The sequence below is a fragment of the Taudactylus pleione genome, unplaced genomic scaffold (genome assembly GCF_031769625.1).
Source record: "Taudactylus pleione unplaced genomic scaffold, aTauple2 ptg000154l, whole genome shotgun sequence".
Classification (NCBI taxonomy): Eukaryota; Metazoa; Chordata; class Amphibia; order Anura; family Myobatrachidae; genus Taudactylus; species Taudactylus pleione.
This window is the reverse complement of record NW_028284556.1, coordinates 35,364,018-35,388,049: the sequence shown is the minus strand read 5'-3', so window position 1 is coordinate 35,388,049 and position 24,032 is coordinate 35,364,018. Positions and strand designations below refer to the sequence as shown.

Here is a 24,032-nt window from a genome sequence, read left to right as displayed (position 1 = left end):
ATCACCCAGATGGAGAAAGTAGAAATTTACTGTTAAGTACCGTAAATCTTTTCTCAAAGTCCATATGGGAGAGACTAAAGCTGCATACACACACAACGATTTTGTTACCAACGATTTTATGAACGATTTTCTGTCAGATTATCTTTCAGATTTTTTAAAGTGTAATGAACGATTTTTATTTACTACAAACGATTTTTGCATTTTCCCTTAATGAAAATCGTTCAGTTGACAAGTCTGACTGAACTACAAACTACAAACGTGAACGCGCATGAACGATAATCGTTCATCATTTGACTCAGAAAGTGAACGATTTTTTCAAACGATATCGTTTAACGATAATCGTTCAAAAAATCGTTGTGTGTGTATGCAGCTTTAGATCCCTACCTTTATTGTGTGTCCTTATTCTTCTTCAACCTAGCCTTCGGGCTTTTTAAGTTTAAACTCAGGACAAGGTTGGAGAAGAGGCACTTGTGTGCTAGAACCAGGTAAGTGATAGCTCCTGAACCCCTTATTGTGGTCAAGCAATGTCCCCCAGATGGACTTTGAGAAAGATATTCAATATTAAGTACCAAAAAAAATCTTTTTGTGAATGTCATTTTTTTAATTTGCTTTCAAGCTGCTAATAAAACAAAAAATGTACATGTAAAGTTAGGTACTTTACTCTACACTTGAGTTATAAGTAGATGACCTAGAACAACCAACCATCTCATAGCATCAAAGATTATTGAGTATATTCTAATTCTACAATTTGCAGGCCTTATCCAGGTTTGCCTAAGTATGTCCAATTACTACTTTAGTGCCAGCAATCAAGAGAACAGTTACTGTGAGTCTATTTAATTGTTGATTCATTCCATAGACAAAAAAACCTTACGGTTTCACATGTCTCATTAAGGCTTCTTAGACATGATCTGAATAATCACAAAACCTACTGAATTTCTGCCACTCAAACTCAAAAAAGCAATGAAGTTCTGATCATTAAGACTGAAGCCTTAATGGACATGTTCCTTGTGCAATACAGCTATATGGTATGCCATCACAATCTGTGGTCAACTGCAGATTCAGCACTCAGAGTCTTTTGCGCAAGGAACACACCCTTTAAGGCATCGGCCTTAATCAGAATTTCATTGCTTTTTTGAGTTTGAGTGGCAGAAATTCATTAGGTTTTGTGAATATTCAGATCATGTCTAAGAAGCCTTAATGAGACATGTGAAATCGTAAGGGTTTTTTGTATATAATTTATTAACCATCAGGAACGGGAGCAGCCCTGAACTGCTTCTAAAGTCCCTTACACCTGGAACAATGTTCTCACGATGCAATATTGTGACCGATTTCCCTTGAACACTCCCCGACACTCCAGGACACACACGAACTTTCGTGCAAGATCTAAGGATAGCTGACTGCATGTACGGATCATTAAGATCTGTGATGCAGGCATCTGAGTAAAATAAATGATTCAGAGAAGCACGCACGGATTAGTGCGATCCGTGTGGCTTGCATCTTAGAAAAAAAATCAATAGGTACATTTAAAAAAAAAAAAAAGATGAAGACAAAACTGAAGGGAAAATGCCCTAAGAACAAGCAGGAACTGAAGACATTTGCCGTAGAGGCCTGGCAAAGCATCACCAGGGATGAAACCCAGCGTCTGGTGATGTCTATGCGTTCCAGACTTCAGGCTGTAATTGCCTGCAAAGGATTTGCAACAGAGTATTAAAAAGTGAAAGTCAGATTTAGGATTGTTTAGTTTGTCCCATTACTTTTGGCCCCTTAAAAAGTGGGAGGCACATATAGAAACTTTTGTAATTCCTACACCGTTCACCTGATTTGGATGTAATTACCCTCAAATTAAATCTGAAAGTTTGCAGTTAAAGCACATCTTGTTTCATTTCAAAGCCATTGTGGTGGTGAATAGAGGCCAAACTATGATAATTCTGTCACTGTCCCAATATTTATGCACCTGACTGTATACCATCCCACCAACAATTCTTATGGTTTGCTGTCCTTCAGCAACATTTACCGAATTCAGGCTCTACCCTTTGGTCTACCTACGGCTCCTCGGGTATTTACCAAAATAATGGCAGTCATGATGGCCTATCTCAGGCGTCAGGGAGTCAGAATTCTGCCTTATCTGGACGACCTTCTGATGTTGATGCAGACTCTGTTTGTTACCATCTTCAAATGACCATAGCCTGCGTACAAAGGCACGCTGGATAATCAATTGGAAGAAATCATCATTTTCTCCAACATAGCAGATGGTACATCTGGGAGCGTTTCTGGATTTCGGGCACAAAGGGTGTTTCTGCCAGAGGACAAGATTGTGGATCTATCATTGCGAATATGCAACCTGCTATGCAAGCAAAGGGTATCCATTCTGTTAGCAATGCAGGTCCTGGGATCATTGGTATTCATCTTCAACATGGTGGGGTATGCTCTGTTCCATTCCAGGTCTCCTACACGGACAGCATCATGTGATAAGGTCTCGGAGGATCCTTCTCACTCCAAAGGTTTGTTATTCACTACTGTGGAGGCTGAGAAAGGATCATTAAACAAAGGGGCGCCCATTCTGGATACCAAATTGGGTGTTTGACCACGGACGCCAGCCTTCGCAGATGGGGGCCAGTGACAGGTCGTTGCACCTTTCAGGGAAGATGGACAAATCAGGAAAGTAATCTGCCAATAAACATTCTGGAACTACGAGCATTATACAAAGCACTTGTCATGGCACAGGGCCTGCTCCAGGCAGGCCGGTCCAGATCCAGTCCGACAACGTGACTACAGTGGCCTACCTCAATCTTCAGGGAGGCACGAAAAGTTATGTAGCCATGTAAGAAGTGACAAAGGTTCTGGTTTGAGCAGAACGTCCTCTTCTGGCCATCTTGGCAATATTCATACTGGGAGTACTCAATTGGGAAGCGGACTTCCTAAGTCGCCAGGACATACACACCAGAGAGTGGTCTCTCCATCTGGGAGTGTTTCAGCTCCTGGTAAACAAATTGGGTCTACCAGAGAGAGATCTCATGGCATCACGCCACAACCACAAGGTCCCCAGGTACGAGTTCAGGTCCAGAGACCCATCGTTTGCCCTCGTGGATGCACTGGCAGTAAGATGGGACTTCAAGCTGGCGTTTCTCTTTCCTCCAATTTCACTCATCCCAAGAGTTCTCAGGATTTTCAAGCAGGAAAGCAGAACAGTAATACTAGTGGCTCCAGCTTGGCCCAGACGTCATTGGTTCACCGACATACAGAATCTGTCCGTAGACAGTCCGTATCCACTTTATGGCAGGATCTGCTAACGCAGGGTCCCTACCGACATTTGGATTTACCACCTCTGGCTTTGACGCGTGGCTCTTGAATCTTCCATCCTAAGAGCAAAAGGTTTTTCCAGTTCTGTAATTCAAACAATGCTTAGGGCACGGAAACCTGCACTGTCATGCTGGCCCAGACGAATGCTTCATTACCAGATGTTAGAATTTTTTTCCGAGTAGTTCTGCGAGTTCAGCCTCCTTTTTGTTCCACCGGTAACACCGTGAGATTGTCTTTTGTTCTTAAATGACTTCAAGCTCCCCAATTTGAACCTCTACATTCTGTAGATTTTAAGTGGTTGACAGTGAAGACACTTTTTCTTCTCGCTATCTCTTCTGCTTGCAGAGTTTCTGATTTGGCAGCATGATCTTGTCGCTCCCCATTTTTTATTTTTCACCAAGATAAAGCTGTTCTTCGTGCAAGGGAGGGTTACCTTCCTAAGATAGTGTTCCGTTTTCATGTGAATTAAGAAATTGTTGTTCCAGCTTTGCAAGCTCCAGATCTTTCTGTAGGTGAAGCCTCCCTGGATGTAGTTCATATTGTCCGTATCTATGTGGAGCGTACAAACTCTGTTAGAAAATCAGATGCTCTGTTTGTATTATATGGTTTTCACAAAAAACGAGGATGGCCAGCTAATAAGCAGACTATGGCAAGATGGCTACGCATGACTATCTCTCAGGTGTACACACAGGCTGATCTCCCTGTCCCAAGCACGGTGACAGCACATTCTACTGTCTGTAGGGCTATCGTGGGCATTTAGTCGCGGTACCTCTGCAGAACAATTGTGCAAGGCAGCCACGTGATCTTCTGTCCACACTTTTCTTAGGTTCTATGCCTTTGATACTTTTGCCTCTCAGGATGCTTCCTTTGGGTGTTCTCCTTTCTGCTCAGGAACTACAGGTAACATCGGGCCCGTAATGCCCCGCATGCTGGTACTTGTGGTTCTCCAAGTACCAGCATGCGAGGGAGGCTTGCTGGGACCTGTAGTTCCACAGCAAAAGACAATATTTTTACTATTATCAAATGCACCACACTACATAATCAACTCTGCACCCACCGCTCCACGTTTTTTTTTGTTTTTGTTTTTTTTTCACACAGGTTTTATATTTTTAAACACAGAAGCACAGATGTATCTCACTAATCCATCTGTGCTTCTGTGTTTATTTATACATCGGTGCAGGTATCACGGATGTCCCAGTATCCAAGCCTGCATCTGTCTGCATGATAGATCTTGTGATAATTTCAAAAATGGCGCCTCAGCACCATTTTTGGAATGGGCACCACTGCCGAACTCTGCAGAATGGCTGGCAGGGACTGGATCCTCTCGGATCTGACTGCTGACTGGTCCCGCAGCCCGCACTGCCACCGGGGCCCGCTCCACCAAAGGGTCCCAGCTGCAGCTAACTCTCACTACCTTCCCCGGGTCCCAGCTGCAGCTAACGCCCGCTACCTCTCCCGGGTCCCGGCTGCAGCTAACGCCCGCTTCCTTCCCCCGGGTTCCACCTCTGCTACCGCCTGCAAAGGGCAGCCATCTTTGTGCACCCAAGTGAAGCCACAGTGAGTACACCCCCCTGCTGGAGGCACCTACTGAGGCTGCGCAGCAAGTTGAAGCTCCTTATCTCTACAATGGGGCATTTGTGAGGTAATATGTAACTTCCTCAATTACCTGAACCCCAAAAGGCCCTACTCTGGAATAAAAATGCTACCTAATAAAACAAACCCTAAGTATAAATACTCCCTCTACCCTGAGTTATGCCTTCCCAAAAATCCCCCATAGACTACAGAAAAGTGGTCCTAACTGAGTGTCCGAAAAAACTGACAGTTGGAACTTTAGATTGTTCCCAAATACTCATATTTTTTATTTTTGGCATGCAGCACCAGCGACAGTTCTACCCGTCCATGCCAAATTTCAGATTGGTACCGCCAATAGCTTTTGAGTTGTAGCCCCTTAAACACCATGCCCCCCCTCTCTGGAATTCTCCTTCGTCTTTTTTTCCCGATTCAGCCCTTATAATATTTGTTTTGTATCTGCAAATTGGCTACTTATAGTCAGAAATTTATTAAAATTAGAATTTAAAGGCGTTTTATTTTGACACTTGAATAATAAGGCAATGTTGTACATTTTTATAAGTAACAGTGTGCAATTCCTGGAGAGTGGGGAAGCTATAACCCGTAGAAAAGACTTACAATTAATCTGCATATTGAATATACAGTACAGATGGTGGAGCATTGAGATGCATCCATTTTTAGGCCTGTAACATTTGTTATGCAGAATATTATTTTGGCAATATTTGGAGTTTCCAGACTAAATATGATTTTTCAATTTTATTTGAATGGTAGTGTGATGTTTAGGTGTAAAATACATTCCATGTGGAAGGTATTTGATATTATTGTTGAAGAAAAAAACCTACATAATCTATTTGTGTGTTTATAATATAGCTTACCTATACTTTTCCTCCCATGTATATATTGACTATTTTTTTTATCTCATGAGTAGTTATTTTTGTGGTTCTCAGGCTATTGTACTGTTGATTTGTAGTTCAACGACCGTTTGAGTACAATAGCTACAGGCTACCATACTGACTGAACTGTCCACTGCCTATTCTCATTAGCTGTCTTTATGTGAATCGCATAACTGTCTTTTCCTTCAGGTACAAAGGGTCCCTAATGGACGAGGGATCCTTGATTGAAGCTGCCGGTCAAGGAGCCCTTTCTCCAGAATACACCAAGCTCTGTGCATGGTTGGTGACCGAGCTAAGATTGTTTTGCAAACTGGAAGAAAATGTAGAAGCCACAAATAGTAAGTAATTTTTTTGTTCTATAATTATCTATACTGTATATAATAAGGATGATTCTAAGCTGGGGATAAAGCAAACCACAGCAGGTAACTTTGCACCATAGAAAAACCATGTTGCAGTGCAGGTAGGGCAGATTTAAAATGTGCAGAGATTTTGATATGAGAGGGCCTTTTCCAAACTCAAACCTAAATTCAATTATAAAAATAATGCTGTCCAGCATTTGTGGGCTACATGCAAAAGCAGTCAGTATTTATCCTGCATGCAAATAAATGAAAATGCATTTGAACCCCTTGTATTGCAATATGGTTTGTTCTAGATCCAAACTTACTTTGCTTTTCCTGCGGCTACAAGCTAACCCTACCCGCTATACTAATGTTCAGTATGCCAGCTGTCGGGATTTTGACCGCCGGCATCCCGTGTGGCGGTATACTACATCCCGCCTAAATTGTATAAAATCCCCTTCTCGACAAAATCCAAGCTTTCCAGATACTGGTAAACTAAGAAACTTGGTATGCTGTGCTTGTGTTAATTGGCCGTTCTGCTTGGTATGCAAGTAGCATTACAACTTATGACACATTGTCTCAATCTACAGATTGCATTTGTGTGCAAGCATGTTTCCAGTTGTTTTACATGTGTGATGAGTGTGTATATGTACATTTCCCTTTAAATGTGTGAAAGTTGTCTGTTTATGTGTAATTTTTGTTTTGTGTCCACATTATTGAAATTAAGTCAAGGAAAATGTTCACATCTGCATAATGTCGACATATTGCACGGACCTTAGGGGCTAGGCTTAGGCTGCAGCAGCGGAGGATTAGAATAATGTTATGGGAGGTTAGAGTACAGGAGTTGGCAATTCACACTGTCGGGACTGCTGCAGGAACTGCTAGAAGTCAACATCAGCCTACCACCATGTCAGGAGACATTGTAGTAGCCGCTTACCCGCCAAACCAGGTAAGTCACTGCCAGACCATCCGGAACATTTTGTCAACATTTCACCAGTGTCGACATGATGAATGTCAAACAAATATACCAACCCCATTAAACAGAGGCAGTGCAGTACATAGGACAGTTTCTCTTGGTCTAAAGCAGGAAGATGTTATATCCTTAGCATTTAACACTTCACATAATTTTATTGGGTCTGGTTATAAATAAAGACCTTGTTTTGGGTTATGTTTTTAGACAGATTATGTTTAAAGGTGTTCTCCAATTAAAGCCTCAATCATGCATAGATTTTTTTTTTTTTTTTACCCCTGTGAAATAACAAGTTAATTTTCTTAGTACTTCTTAAAATCACCTAATTTTCCAAATATTTCTGGAGGGAAAACAAGCAATGCTGACAGATAGTCTTGCAGCTCTCATGCCATTTCATGGCAAAAGAGGAGACTGAGAGCGGTTGTAGCATTGCAGACTGAGCTCAGAGAGGAGTTCTAAAGTCTCTTCTCACTACATCATGTGACCTGTTGCCACAGTAATAAGTGTGGAGGATTATGATTCATTATTAGCATTTTTTAGTACAATTTTTCATAGGATACTGCTTTAAATATGAATTTTAATGACCCTTTTTTTTTCTCCAAAAACAGTACTTTGGTGGGTTCCTCACATGGGTAATAAGCAGCAGCCCTTGTTACCTGTGCTTTACAGGTTCCTGCAAAAAAACAGTATGTGGAGTAAGATTCATTAATGATGAGCATGGGATGAGTACTTAAAGTACTTTTTAGAACTTTTCATGTTCTCACTTGTTGCTATTCTTTTATTCTGGTCACGTGTCCAAATGAAGATTGGATTCCTGGTGCTATGGAGCTAGAGGGGCAGGGATGTATTATGCAGGTAGGATGGTGGTGGAATCTTCGATATAAGATTCCGTTTGAGACACTTTTTAAATGCATTGTGTTTATTCTATTAAATTGTTGTTCTGTTGGAATCTATGTGTGTATTTTGTATAGTATGTATCAATATAAAGGCTTTCTTTGAAATATGCAAACACAATTGACTGCACAGGATTTCTGATTTACTGAATAATTCTAGCAGAGTTATACAAGCTATGTAGCAGACATTCCCTGTGTAACCAAAGTGTCTTCATTTTATAGGCCCTAGTGAGGCAGAAGGGTTTCAGTTAGAAATGAGTGGTCTATTGATGGAGATGACCTGCCCATACACATCTTTGACATCTGGAGACATCTCTAAACGCCTTCTTGACAAGAAGAACTGTCTACTGCTGTTATGTAAGTGCTGCACATCTGTATGCTTTTGATATGAGTTTATGGGCAAAATACATACATCACAATCCCTGGTTTATTAGCTATGTGTGTGTTGCAGAATTAGCCATTCCTAAATATCTTCTGATCGATAACAACATTAAACCATATACTGCCAAAGTGTTAAGCAGGGCACAGTCTATACAATCTTGCTTCACATGCGATGGTATTGATAATTCCTGAAGTGTTTGAAAAGTCCCGATTAGCATTCAGATTCATTCGTACACACCTTTATAATGTACTTTGCGAGCCGTAATCCTGATCTTACAAAACCATCTGCTGAAAAGATTGTGACTCCGTACACGTTACAGCAGGGGTATTCAACATACGACCCTCCAGCTATTGTGGAACTACACATCCCAGCATGCCCTGCCTAAGTTTTGCTATTAGGATGTGCTAACTGTGTTAGGGCATGCCCTGGGATATATAGTTCCACAACAGCCGGAAGGCAGCATACTGAATGCCGCTGCTCTACAGATATCAGGCTCTGCTGCTGCCAAAGCATCTGACACAACAGTTGGTAGTGTACACACACACTTCCTGATTTCTGTGACATAAGATCATCGCATCTGACTATTTTAGGGAGAGCATAAAATCAGATCTTCAGACGTGACCAGTTTAAACCTGATCGTAGGAGCTTAAACACTCTTACAGTATCTGAAAAACAGGTCGGGAATCGCAAGATTGGCCCGATAATTGTATAGGTGTCTACCCAGCTTTAGTTATACAATAGTACACTCTGATAGTAAATATGACTCATTAGATAAATTAAACCAGGCACTTCTTGTGTTGTATTAAACACTGTGTATAGTTACAGTGACTTACAAACATATTCAACCCCCTAAAAAGTCAGCAGATTCGTCTGTATTACTTTTGCAAACCACTCTGACTTTTGTCCAAATGAAAAAGGGAAGATGAAAGATAACTGGGTACAACAGATTTGCGCACATTGCACCATGTTGTTCAAAAACTGTACTTCCTCATGTATTTAGTATTGAGGTTCTAGAGAAAGGAAAGAAACAATGATTCTTATATTCGTACTATTAACATTTTTAGAGCTACATGATTTGTTAAAGTTAGTAGACCATGTGCTCTTTCACTCTTCCCAGCATATTTAATATCTGAACTTGAAGCTGCAAGAATGCTATGTGTAAATATACCTGCAAAGAAGGAAGAAGATGGTGGCGGCAGCGAGGTGTTTAAGGAACTGAAGGCCGTATGCATGACTTTAGGAATGTCCAAGCCACCAGCTAATATAACTATGTTCCAGTTTTTTAGTGGAATTGAGAAAAAGGTTAGTGGTGTGTTGTTGTTGTTGCTTGGTTTTTTTTGTTAGTTTGGAGAGCATTTTTTTTATTTTTTTTAAAAATGGAAATGCTAGAGCTTTGTCCTCATACACCTAGCCTCAGTGCGCCATGCAGTACGAGAGTGCTGCGCCAAGCAGTGTAGCATCCTTTTCTTCTTCAGGGTCCATAGGGTCCACAGGAACTACCTTGGGTTTATGTAGTTTGAGTGATCCATTGCACCAAACAGCTTATAGCTTTCAAGCTCCCAGCATGGATATGGCCTCCTCCCTATATACCCCGCCCCTAGCCACAGGCATATTCAGTTTTTTTTGTTTGGTGCGTGACAAGTATCCAAACGCATCGGTATAACAGCGGGACTGCTTAGGCAGTCCCAGGTTTTATTATTTTTATTTACCTTTGTTTTGGAAACATGAGTTTAGCGGTACTAGGCGCAGAATATGATGCATATACTACGACTCCTTCTACCTCCGCCGATGCCAAAACGCCAGTATTGCTATATGCCCTGGGGATCTCGGCGGACCACAGCGTGGCTTAGCTATCGGCTTCGCTGGGGTCCAGACTGTGATTGAATTCATGGAGATGGTAAGGTAAGGCGATTCCTCGTTGCGCGGAATTGTGCGCTGCAGTCCAGGTTTCTGGTGTAGGAGATGCATCGGCTGCTGCTGCGGGTGACTGACTCGTCTGCGTGTCCTCACTTAGATGACTGGGGCCATATTGTCTGTCGCCGGGGACGGGTAGTAGACACAGTAGTGCGCACTAGTATGCGACTGCTACTGTGAGGCCAGCGTACCTGTGTCATCAAAATTGCAGTTATGGGGAGATAGGCGCTCCTCCAACCCAGACGCAACTTCCGGTGAGGATTCCCGCGTTGGTTTGCTACTTCTGACCACCTTGTGTGTGAGACGCTCACAGTCCGCTTTGGGTGCAAAGATGAAAGCTGCTTGTCTCAGAGGTTTGGTCTGTCTCCCTATATACCTCTCCCCTGGGTCAGGTTTATTGCACTCTGTATCCTACCAATACCCCTGTGGGGCTGATTTAGTTGATTTAGATACCAATTGCATTTTAATATATATGCTTTGTATGTGACTTTAATGCTGGCTGCTGTGTTTATACTGCCTTTGTTTTACAAACTGTCAGAAATATCTATCACTATGTTTCTCCTCAACCTGAACAGGTGTGTGTGTGTGTGTGTGTGTGTGTGTGTGTGTGTGTGTGTGTGTGTGTGTGGGTTGGGGGAGGTTCATTGGCTTTTCATAAATGTGAAGAGGGTCACACTGCATTTATACCTTATACCTGGTATACATTGCTATTTCTAAAGGTAAAGGGGAGAAGGATGAGCCTACAGCGCTGATGTCATGTAAATCCTGTTTGGCAGGCCTGTCAGAGCAAGATGGCTTGTGTAGTGTCTGTTCTAAACAGCCACCTTTCCTATCGGGTACACCTGGGTGGCCTCTTGGTCTCAGGTTTTGTCACATTTAGTGGACAGAGCTGCAGCGTAACGAGCTCCTGCTATGGTACTGCTGCCTACTATGGGGTATCCCCAGCATTTGCATCCTACTATGTATATGTCCCCCATGAATCCCTTTTGGTTTAATTATTTTGCTCACTCTAGTCAGAGTATGCTGCCGTCTGTACCCCCTCAGCAGGCAAATAGACCAGTGGCGGTAAAGCAGGGACATAAGAGTGGTTCCCTTCAGACGTTGCCTCAGGATTCTGACTCTGCCTCCTCATCGCGCTCTGATACTCAGAGTTCTGGTTCTTATTTTGTTGAGGAAGACCATCAATCCTCTGTGGATGTCCCCTCTCTGGTGAGAGAGGTTAGATCTGTCCTGAGTATAGAGGAAGAGGAGGCTCCACCAAAATCTAATGCTGCATACACACGATCAGATTTTGTTAAAGATCTGAACGATAACTATTGTAAAAATCGTTCATATCTTTGACATGTTGGGCATGCATCGACCAACTATATCTGACATCGACTGTTTACAGTAAGACTTGGACGATTTCATTTTAATACTGTCAGAAATCATTCAATCGTTCACTAAATCGTTGATGAAATTGTTCATCGTTATTGTTCAACGAAATTGATGTTCTGACAAATCTGACCGTGTGTATGCACCATAAGACTCCGGTCTTTAGGCGTCAAAGTGGCTAAAGATTATTTCCCTCAGTCTGAACAACTGACGAATCTCATGTCTGAAGCAAGGGGTACGCCAAAAATTTTACCATGCTACAAGGAATTTGACCTCTAGGTACCCATTTTTACTTGGTGAATGTAACAAATGGGAAGTTCCTCCAACAGTAGATGCTCATGTAACTAGATTGATCAGGAGCTCTACATTACCCATTCCTTCCGCATCCTCACTAAATGAAGTTACAGATAGAAAACTTGATAATTATTTGAAATCGGTGTTTTCGTTATCTGGAGCTATTACCAGACCAGCTATGGCTGTGGCCTGGGTAGCCAAGGCTATGGAAGAATGGACGACCTCTCTGGAAGATAGGACAGCTGTTGTCTGGTAGCATCAGGCATGCTATCTGTCAGATGCGAGAGGCAGCTGTGTATGTTGGGGAAGCGGTTATTGATGCATGTATCTTGGCTTCTAGGGTGTCAGCAACTTCAGATGCAGCTCGGAAAACCCTTTGGCTAATAACCTGGAAGGCAGATACAGGGTCCAAGAAGGCTCTGGAATATTTGCCTCTTATTGGGAAAGTACTGTTTGGACCAGAACTGGATGACATAGTGGCTTCTCTGGCAACATCTAAATCTGCTGGGTTGCCATCTACGACTACTACTAAGAATAGGCTGTCATCGGTTCGGTCCTTTCACCTGCAGGGAAGGGCAACAGGACAGTCTTCCTCTAGACAGGATAATTCCCGCAGGAAACCGCTGACCAAGAAGACCAGACCAAGCAGAAAGTGTCAGTTCACGTAGCGATGCAGGTACTAGGCTCCATGGTATCCACCTGTGACATGGTGGTTTATGCCCAGTTCCATTTCAGGTCCCTGCAACAATGGATTCTATCTAATCGGTAAGGTCAGTATCATCCGATAAGGTCTTTGATGATCCGCATCTCGCCAAAGGTTAGTCTCTCCCTCGGATGGTGGCTGCAGACTCATTTAGATAGGGGTTGCCCATTATGGGTCCCAGATTTGGTACTCCTCACCACGGATGCAAGTCTGCGAGGATGGGGGGCGGTGACAGGTCATCACACCTGTCAGGGAATGTGGACGGCTCAGGAAAGTCACCTACCGATAAATATTTTGGAGCTTCGTGCAGTGCACAAAGCGCTTGTTCTGGCGCAGGACCTCCTACAAGGCAGGCCTGTCCAGATTCAGTCCGACAACTCGAACGCAGTGGCCTAAATCAAAAATCAGGGAGGCACACACAGTCCAGCAGCCATGAAGGAACTGGCGAACATTCTGCAGTTGGCAGAATGCCATCTTCCAGCAATCTGTAATATTTATCCCAGGAGTCCTCAACTGGGAAGTGGACATCCTAAGTCGTTAGGACTTGCACGCCGGAGAATGGGCTCTTCATACAGACGTCTTTCAACTCTGATGGACAAGTGGAGACTACCGGACGTAGACCTCATGGCGTCACGTCTCAACCACAAGGTCCCCAGGTACAGGTCCAGAACAAGGGACCCCTTAGCCGCCTTCGTGGATGCTCTGGCAGTGAGGTGGGACTTCAGGTTGGCATATCTGTTTCCACCAATCTCCCTCCTCCCAAGGGTCATCAGAAAGTTCAAGCAGGAAGGCAGCAGGATACTAATAGCTCCTGCCTGGCCTAGGAGACATTGGTTCACCGATCTGACTTGTCTATTCATAGCCAGTCCACTTCCACTGCCTCTACGACCAGATTTACTAGTGCAGGGTCCCTGCCTGTATCCGGATCTACCTTGGCTGGCTTTGACGGCATGGCTCTTGAGTCTTCTGTCTTAAGGGCCAAAGGTTTGTCTACTTCTGTGATCCAGACGATGCTTAGGGCAAGGAAGCCTGTCTCCATCCGCATCTATCACAGGATTTGGCATTCTTTTTTTTCAGCGGTGTTCCCACAGAAAATATGACCCTAAGGTTTTCAGGGTCTCCCGAGTTCTTTCCTTTCTTCAAGTCAGACTAGTTTCTGCATTGTCAGTTTGGTTCCAACGCAGAATTACCACTCTGCCAGATGCTAGAACATTTATTCAGGGGTTTCTCCACCTGCAACTGCCGTTTGTCCCTCCGTGGGATTTATATTTTGGTTCTCAGGGCGTTGCAAGCTTCTCCCTTTGAACCCTTAGATAAGGTGGACCTTGGATGCTTGACAGTGAAGACGCTTTTTCTCCTCGCTATTTCCTCAGCTCGCAGTTTCTGATTTGGCAGCACTGCCATATCGCTCACCATATTTGATTTTTCATCAAAATAGAGCTGTCCTCCATACTACAGCTGGTTACCTTCCAAAGGTGGTATCCCATTTACATATGAATCAGGAAATTGTAGTCCTGGCCTTTCAGTCTTCAGACTTTTCTAAGGGTGAAGTTTCCTTGGATGTGGTTCGAGATCAGCGTAGATCGTACCAACTCAGTCAGGAAATCAGATGCACTCTTTGTGTTTATATGGGTTTCATAAACAAGATTGGCCAAATAACAAACAGACTTTAGCTCGTTGGCTGCATATGACTCTCTTTTTCAGGTCTATACATAGACTGATCTCCCTGTCCACGCAGCACATTCTACTCGGTCTGTGGGACCATCGTGGGCGGTTAGACATGGCGCCTCAGCTGAACAGCTGTGCAAGGTAGCCACTTGGTCTTCTGTTCATACCTTTATCAAATTCTATGCATTCGATACTTTTGCCTCCCAGGATGCTTCCTTTGGGCAGCGAATTCTCCTCTCTGCTCAAGTAGCGTCCCCACCCTTAAGGGAACCTCTTTAGGACGTCACCAAGGTAGTTCCTATGGATCCTAAATAAGAAAATAAGAGTTATGGTATAACATACCTTAGTTAACTCTTTCTTCAAGGTCCATTGGGTCCACAGGGCACCCACCCTGACGCACCTAGCCTCAGTTGGGATCTGTTCCTTTCTTTTTGTATTACTGATTCTGTCTTTTATGAGTGTTTTCTTGTGTACATTGTACTTCCTACTCCACTTTCCGTCTCTTGCCGTTAGGCTTGGTTACAAACTGAATGCCTGTGGCTGGGGGGGCGGGGTATATAGGGAGGAGGCCCTATGCATGCTGGGAGCTTGTAAGCTGTTTGGTGCAGTGGATCACTCCAACTACATACCATCAAGGAAGATCCTGTGGACACTATGGACCTCGAAGAAAAAGACTTAACTAAGGTATGTTATACCATAACTCTTATTTTCATTCGATTTATGCATCGTAGAACACAATGCGACAAAACTGTTTCACAAAACTACATTGATTCATTTGATATGCAACACTTGTACAGGAGTTTATATACGAAACACAATGGAACTTGGTGTGAAAAAAAGCTGCGGCACCGCATGGGAGCACTTTGTTCAGTCTGTCACATGCAGGTATACAATTATCGCATATCAAATTAATCAATGCAGTCTCATATAAACCGGTTTTGTTGTTCAAATTATTTTGAATTTAACGGTGTGAAATTTTGTTGACTGATCACTGCCTTGATTGCGCAATAATCTGCATTCAGGTACCGATGGGCTGATGGAATTCGTTCCTTTAGCCCGCCAACTTAAGCTTCTAGTCTACTAATTTGTGTCGCTCAGTTCTTTTCACTTTGCAAATAGTCATATCCTTCCCAATGTTATCAAAACCTAGATGACAAAATTTGTAATCTTTCATACCACATTTTCAGTTAATTTCTTTCAAATAAAACATAATACATAATTTTATATATAATACATAAATTGCTCTTGTATAAATGACTACAACATAAGATAATTTATATCGTCTATGGGCAGTAGATATATAGTGAATGTGGCATCTATAGAATGTACGCTTGTGAGCAGGCCTTTTACCTCTGTCTGCTATTACCCAGTCTTGTTCTATTCCTGTTTGTTCCCAATTGTAAAGCGCAACAGAATATGCTGGCGCTATATAAGTAACTGATAATAAATAAAGAATAATGGAAATAGTATACACTGCAATTAATATACACCTCCTCTCCGAGCCAGTTTTATTTCTATGGCAGCTTATGTCCAGCTCTGCAAGCCTTTGCTCCTTCTGTGGCCAAACCGCATGTTCCTGTAATAATGGGCAACCCAGTGTTTCATTCTCGGTCAAGTTTTACAAAGAGAGTAAATACTTATTGTACAGATAGCATAATTCGGCACCCCATCACATTGCACTCTGTAAATCGAGGACAATATGCGGAGCCCTTTAAAATGGCAATTGTTTGAATTATACATCTAATACAGTAGAGATGTAAAGTGATTTCTTGCAAAACAAAATGTGTCCGTGTGTGTGTTCTCCAAAAGATCAATTTCACGGGTGCTCCACACAGCTTGTTTTACATGCAACCTGTCATTATCCTGCTCCAGGGGTATGATGGCCAACATCAGAGTCACGCTCTACTGTAGTTAACATTACTATGACAGGGTCAGTAACACAGATCCCACCCCCGTCAATAAGAGGCAGGTTTAGGTTTGGATAGCAAGAACATTGTAGAGAGTGTAGATAGTCTGCATACATCTACTGTATCTCTATGTGCATTTTTGGACACAATTATATCTGTGTTCATCATGCAAGTGGCCAATATCTGTCTCCAACCATCTTACATTGCCACCACCTGGCTACTACTTAATGCCACTTGGCTGACATTCTCTGGGAAGAAAACTGTTTAATATAAATTTAATTATAAATAGGGTTTCTATTCTTATAGGTGGCACAAAATTGTAGCATTGTATAACTGTAAACTTTCCTCAATCTTGGATGAATTATGCTGGGCATACACAGCCAGATAAAATGTCTCAGACCGACAGACATTTTATCTGGCCGGCTGGCAGCCGCAGATGTCGCCGGCATACACTGTGAGAGAAATCTCACAGTGTATAGCCCGACATCCGCGCTCCGCCCCCGGGGGAGGAGACATTTCCCTGTTCCTTCCCTAGGAAGGAACACAGGAAATGTCTCTGTCTGTCGGCCGCGCTGGGCATACACTGCCTGATGCGGCCGACAGTTACCGGGTAAATATCACATCGGACGGGCATGCCGGACAATCCTGCATGCCCGACCGAGCAATATTTAACCCTCGGTCGCCCGCACAGACGCTACAATTATCGGGGCGATCCGCCGATATCAGGCGGATCGCCCCGATAATTGTAGCGTGTATGGACAGCATTAGTTAGGTTGGTTGCCTCTAATCTGATAGGTTTTTTTATTTTACCAAAGTGAAAGTTACAATAAAATAAGCAATCCCAATATACCTTTTCTAAAAAAAACAAAATGGTAGGAAAACTTGAGTGGAATTTGCACATCCTCCTTTTAAAAACAGATCTCATGCTAAGAGCAACTTCTTCCAAATAATCCTTCCCCCAGTAGTCGAACATTGTACAAATTACTTTCAAATATCCTATTTATTTATAAAATATTATTCAAATATGTTCCACCACTGAGAATTGAGTTTTATATTGAAGCATATTGGCTGAATCTCAAAGGTCCCAGGCATATCACCCTATAGGGGTGTCAGAGGGCTATTTGTAAAATATTGCTTAGAGACAACATTAACGTACATACAGCGTAACCCTAACAGGAAAACAAACAATTGTGGGGAATACAAATAAGTGAAAAAACACAATATATTTTATATAATATACTTGTTGCATTTATTGATATTAATATATATATATTATTTTTTTTTTTTGTCTAGTTAAAGGAAACTTTAGCAAAAGTGCCACCTAATCACCTAGGAAAACCTCTCCTGAGCAAAACTTTGGGGCCATCTCATTGGGTAAGTTCAATCTTTTATGCTCACATTCTACATAAATGAAAAGTAGTGCTGCAGGCAAAAATAGGGTAAATATGGGGAAAATAGTCTTGTTCACCCACTGTTGGTCACATTTTAGAATGTCAGTGGGTTGTGAAGACAGACATGATTGGTGGGATTCAATTGTTTTGGGCTCCCGTCTAAAGTGACCGTGAGCTGTTCACTTGTTTGCGTGACCAGCCCTGGTTGCGATGGCCGCATACTCGCACCTAAGTGGACAGGATTAGCCACGTATAGTGGCTTCTCTCGTGCCATGCTCGACACTCCTACCCAGTCCCAAAGCCATACTATAGGTGGATTTCTGCTCGCACAGCTCAGGAAGGTGTGAGCAAAAATCCATGTTAAGTGCAGCTCCCCATGTGAGTAATGTTTGAAAGTTCTCTTTATAGCCAAATGCCACTCACACTTATTTGGGGCTCATAAAGATAACTATCCGCATATGCTGTAATGTATTGGTGGCCAGAATTAAACCTCTGCTGATAGATTTCCTGCATGGAAGAAGATCTGCCCCAGTACACTTCGAGTACGTGATTATATGCTCTATCATAGCTCCCTAATAGTTATTATCAAGTTGATATTTTGAAACCCAGTGACCTCTGGTTTGTAAACATCATATGGAGCAAACCGTAGATAGAGGACTCATATGAGGGTAATTAATATGGCATGAGCTAGTGGAGGAGTCAGAAATGTAATATATATATATATATATATATAACGAGGGTTTTGGGACTGACATTTTTTATCTTCAGTGAAACCTTGATTTAAAATAAAAACAAATCCCACTTCTGGATATAGGTTATTTTATTTTTAAGTAGGTGTATACACACACACCGTACCTAGCGTTATAAAATTATATTATATTAGTAAATGTTTAGCAAATCCAGCAGTCACTACCTCACAGCTGAGGAGACACTTCCAGCTCATTCCGACCTACTGTGACCACCAAAAAACCCAGTAAATAGACCTTTTGAGAGACCTTATTGAGTAGTTTACTTAGAGACTTATCTGCTCAGTTGTACAGAGGAGGCTAATGGTGATTTGAATGGCAAATGGAAAAGCACATTTACTTGTCATTACTTCCTGCTTTCCAGCAGATCGTATTTCATGTTTTTGATTTTAAAGGTTAATGCAAATGAGAAGTTTCAGCAAACTTTCCTCTGGAAAATCTGCAAGTCCTGTATATTTGCATAGTGTCATTCTCTGCAATAGTCAGTACATGCCTTTAAGTGTGGTCTATTCCAGATTTCTTTTCATGCTTCATCTGCAGCATGAATAGTAATGTCTGTGAGTTATTGTTAAGGATTTAAATTATATAAGAGATGATTTCTCTTCCCACTAGCAACTTGTCAAGGTGAATTTGTATTGCACAGTTCTAGCCTTGGGTTTCTTGAACTAGTTTTTTTTATTTGTCATTGTTTCTGTTTATAAATGCCCAACAGTAATTGTACAATAAATTGAGACCGTGTACATCTTATGTTAAATACCTGTAATCAGGGATATGTAATATAAGGTGTAATGTACCAAACAGCTTAAATTTTTATTATATTAAAACAATATTTGACTATGTTAAATGCATGAATTTACAGACTTCTTGTTCTCTCTTCTAAATAAATGTCCCTAAATAAATTGTCTGCATGGCTCCAGCTTACAGTAGTTTTATATTATGATGTAACTTGTGTATTCTTGGTTACATAACCAAGCTTGGATAGATTTTTCTTTAGACATGAAGCCAGGGCAAAGACGTCATGATGAAATATTTCTGTATCTTAACAAACTACCTAAGATTTTGTCATTAATATATTTTGTAAACATAGAATTTGACGGTAGATAAGAACCACTTTTTACCCATATAACAACCTCAACCCCATTTTATCCCTAGTTCTTTGTAACTGTATCCTTATGCCTATCCCAAAGCATGTTTAAATTGCTCTACTGTATTAGCCTCTATCACCACCTGATGGGAGCTATTCCAATTATTCTCTACTTTCTGTGAAGTCATTTTTCTTCAAATTTCCTTTGAACCTACTTCCCTCCTGTACCTTGTGAAAACCCTTCATATATTTCAAAGGTTGTCATGTCTCCCACTTCCATTCGCTGCTCCAAGTTATACATATTAAGATGTTTTAGTCTTTCAAGTTTTGTGATATAGGCCATACACCATTTCAGTTGCCTGTCTTTGTATAGTATCTAATGTATTTACATCCTTCTGGAGATATGGGTTCCAGAACTGCACACAGTATTCTAGATGAGGCTATACCACTGTCATTTGTACTTCTTTTTGCTACTGATTCCTCTCCCTATGCAACCAAGCATTTAATTTGCCTTTCTCATTGCTTTGTTACATTACTTACTTACCTTTTTAACTCACCTGAAATAATGACTCCTAGATCCCTTTCCTCCTCAGTAGTTCCATTTTAGTGCAGTTAATACTATAATTCGCCTTTTGGTTTTTGAGACCCAAGTGCATGATTTAGCATATTTTGCCATTAATCTGTAGTTGCCACACTCTTGACCTTTCCGCTAGTCTACCTAGATCATCAATCATTTGATTTACCCCTCTTGGTGGTCTACCCTTTTGCATACCTTTTGTGACATCGGCAAAAAGACTTACTTTCCCTTCAATACCATTTGCCATGTCACCAATAAAGATATTAAAAAGCACTGGTCCAAATATAGATCCCTGGGATACTCAACTAGTAGTGCACTCCATTTAATATAACTGGGGAGATTTATTATAGTGGCATGGATTGTGCCTCTATAGCTATTCTGGTTCACCTCTTTACCAAGGTGAATGATACAACTAAACCACATAATGCTCCTTCATATATCTCACCCAATGTATTCTATCCTGTAACCAAGAATCTAATACATTCAACCATCTTAGTTTGAATTCAGTTAGTTCCATTAATTAACTGGGTGAAAAAGGGTGGTCGTTTCGGGCTTTAACAACTACGGCTAATCCATTCCAGACCCTTCTTCACCCGAGACCCTTTTTAACGCCTGTATAAATTAATGCGTTAACGTAGAATCCGAGATAAATTCACGGAAATGTGTTGTCAGTTTTTGGGTGCTGCAACCCTGTCAATTTATCAGGGATTTCTTCTCGAGCCGGCTCAAAATAAAATCCATGTTAACTGCAGCCTGTGGGCTGCCTTCAGGGCTAATTGAAAACCCCAGGGGATCAATTACCATGACTAATTGATTCCCCCCCTTAAACTCGAAAGCTTGGGATTGGATGCTATTTAAATGAATCATGACACATTGATGTAATGTAAGAAATAAAGAAGTTATATTCTAAAAAAAAAAAATATGGATTGGGTATGAAATCCTGGCTGTCGGGATGCCGCTGGTCAGAATACCGACACCCGTAGGAAGTCACGGTAAGTATTTTTCTAACTCCTACCCTAACCCACCCTCCTCGGTGCCAAAGCCTAAACCTAACCTCCCCACACCCTAATATTAACACTCCCTATCCGGTGCCTAACCCTCCCCCTAATGTCTAACTCTAACAACGCACCGTAACACCCCGTTACTTACCTTCGGGATACTGGTGCCGGGATCCCCGACCTGTCAAGATTTCGGTGGCGGTATTCAGACCATAGGCATCCCACACGCCAGGATGCCGATTACAGCCCATATATAAATAAAAAGTTTCTCTGGATCTTAACTCGTTAATATCATACGGTACCTTATCAGACAGAGTTTCTGAAAAACTCCAGTGTTGTGATGTGAGTGTATGGTGAATAAACCTACTTACAAGGCTCCAGATCTCATTCCAGCCACACTTGGAGAAATCCTCAGCCGATCAGCATCTCATCAAAGTCTGTTGCATACCATCACAACATATAGTCCCATACATTTTCTCTGGATCACCTCAATATATATATATAGTGACACCTGAATTGGTTTGCAGTTCAAGCCGTGCTGTCCTTTGTTTAATCCTGGTTGTCTTTGATTTCCAGCATAGAAGCTGCCAGCAGCAATTCCAGATATCACACAGTAGTGAGGCTATCCCTGCTGTGTGATATTTGGAATTGCTGTTAGTTAGTTCTGTGCTGGAAATCATAGACAACCAGCTGATTACAGAGTTACCTTGGATTTAGTTGTGTTAAGCAGGGAGTGTAGTAGTCTGGAAATACCTGGAGTGAAATCATTATGGCAGAGAGGTCACATATGCAGGGAGCAGCAGCAATGCATTTCGCCCCCCTTTTTCAAGCTGAATTGATGTAATGTAATTTGTGTTCAATCTTTCAAACAGTTTAACTCCTTCAGTGCAAACGACAAGTCAGACCTCAAACGTGGTAACAATAAGTGGGACTCGTCCTCAGAACTGTAGATTATCAAAAAGGAGAAAAGCTGTTCTAAAAGTGTGGTGGGGCTTGACCACTAAACTTGCACAATTGCATAGGATGCGACTGTAGCCAGCTGGACTTTTACTGAGATGGTCGTCTCTCATTCGACATTCTCTACTGCGCTCTGCGAGATGGAGTAATGCCACAAGAAGGGGGGGAGGGGGTAATGCCACTGGTGGTGGGGTGGTCTATTGACACTGGGGTGGACGGCAGTGCCCCACAAAAAGTTTATTGGCCTTAGGTGGGTCTGTGGGCTGTTGTGCCACTGGGGATTTATCACTTGGGGTAATGCTACTGGGGATCTTCTGAGAGATCTATTGACACTATGGTGTGGGACGTAATATCACAATAGTTGCCTATTGTCACAGGGCATTTTTGTTTTAATATTTGAATACAATTTTACAAATATGTTCTAAACTTTAGCCAGTTGTGGATGATAACATCATCTCAATGGAATCACGTTGCACTGTAGACCATTGTATAGACAAAGTAATGGAGAGAATACTAAAATCTCCCTATCACTGCAATCTGCTTTCAAACGATGTGGCCCTTATTTACTACTTTTAGGTGATCATATGTAATTAGGGCAGCACAGATGGTTTAATGGTTAGAACTACTGCCTTACAGCACTGAGGTCGTGAGTTCAATTCCCACTACGGCCCTAAAGGTGCCCCCACACACAGCGATTTTTTTTTTTTTCCCGATCTGGACGATTCCGACACGTTGGAACAACAGATCGGGTGAAAAATGCCCAAATCGTGAGACCCCACTCACGATGCGATGCGCGTCCCTGCAGGTCGAACATCGCATCTTCAGATCTGCCATGCAGTACGGCAGATCTGACGATCTAGACACAAATGCACTGTTAAAAACTCTGGCTTCAGGAGATCGGATTAAGATTGGACAGCATATCGTATGCATATCGTGTTCAGAGCTGCCGTGGAGAGTTTAAAGGGTAATTGGACACACAGTCTGATCGTGAGTACATCGGTATGTGTGTGGGCATCTTAACTGTGTGGAGTTTGTATATTCTTCCTGTGCTTGCATGGGATTCCTCCGGGTACTCTGGTTTCCTCCCACACTCCAAAAATATACTGGTAGGTTAATTGGATCCGATTATAAGCTCCTCTGGGCCAGGGACTGATGTGTATGGCCAAATATTCTCTGTAAAGCGCTGCTGAATATGTGAGCTATATAAATAACTGGTAATAAATACATAAATTACCAGGAAATACCCTCTACACCACAGATTAGGATTTATGCAGGGTTTTGGAACACCCATTCTGGGGGTAATGTTATAGGGTCTGATATCACAGAACCGTATTTCAACGAGTTTGCGGCTAAATTTAAAGCGCCAATCTGTTGCAAAGAATTTAAAACTGCCGCTTTATATGTAGCGTCACACTTGTCAAAATCCTGTGTGTTCCTTTGTTTCGAAACCTGTTACATCACTCCCTCCAAGAAAATCATTGGCACCCTCATTTGACAGACTGTAGTCCCCTCTTTAAACAGTGTTGTCTCCTTAGTACCTATTGTTTTATCACCAATAACACCCTGCACAGCAGAAAATATACAATGGTATGCTCTGTAGAACTATCATATTATCCTTACACCTTTTCCGCATTTCATTTATTTAGTTAAAAAAAAATTAAAATACTGCCATCTTATTCTGAAAACATAAGTGTAAACTCCGTTCGTTTGTTTTGGAGCTGATGATTAATGCTGAAGCAGAAATCAAGGCATTTATTGGTGGTGGTTAGAAATGTAAAAAAAAATAAAAAAAAGTACATCCATAGTCAATGGCCAGAAGTGTTAAGACCAGTGTGCGATGCTGATCAGCTGGGTAAAGCGGCATTGGGGTTAACTCCACACATTCACCAAATACTATAGTGTATATTTTAAGGATTTCAAGCGAGAGGCCTTGAATTACAGAAAACTGCTACACTGGATAATGAAATAAATTATCACCTAAAGAAAACGAACTAGAAGAGTTGTCAATATCCAATAAAAACCATATTATACTTATGGGTCCCTGATATAATTTACATAATCTAAGGTAATTCTT

The 24,032-nt window shown here is 41.9% G+C and overlaps 1 protein-coding gene across 1 annotated transcript in view; it reads left to right on the top strand.

Moving 5' to 3' along the window:
- Nucleotides 1-24,032, top strand: part of TSLIG3A (tRNA splicing ligase complex subunit 3A) — a 40,882-nt gene that overhangs the window by 9,385 nt on the left and 7,465 nt on the right. The window contains exons 2-5 of the mRNA XM_088474444.1: nt 5,952-6,100; nt 8,186-8,320; nt 9,463-9,647; nt 17,499-17,579. Of these exons, the coding sequence (XP_088330570.1) occupies nt 5,952-6,100; nt 8,186-8,320; nt 9,463-9,647; nt 17,499-17,579 (550 nt within the window). The remainder of the gene's footprint in view (nt 1-5,951; nt 6,101-8,185; nt 8,321-9,462; nt 9,648-17,498; nt 17,580-24,032) is intronic.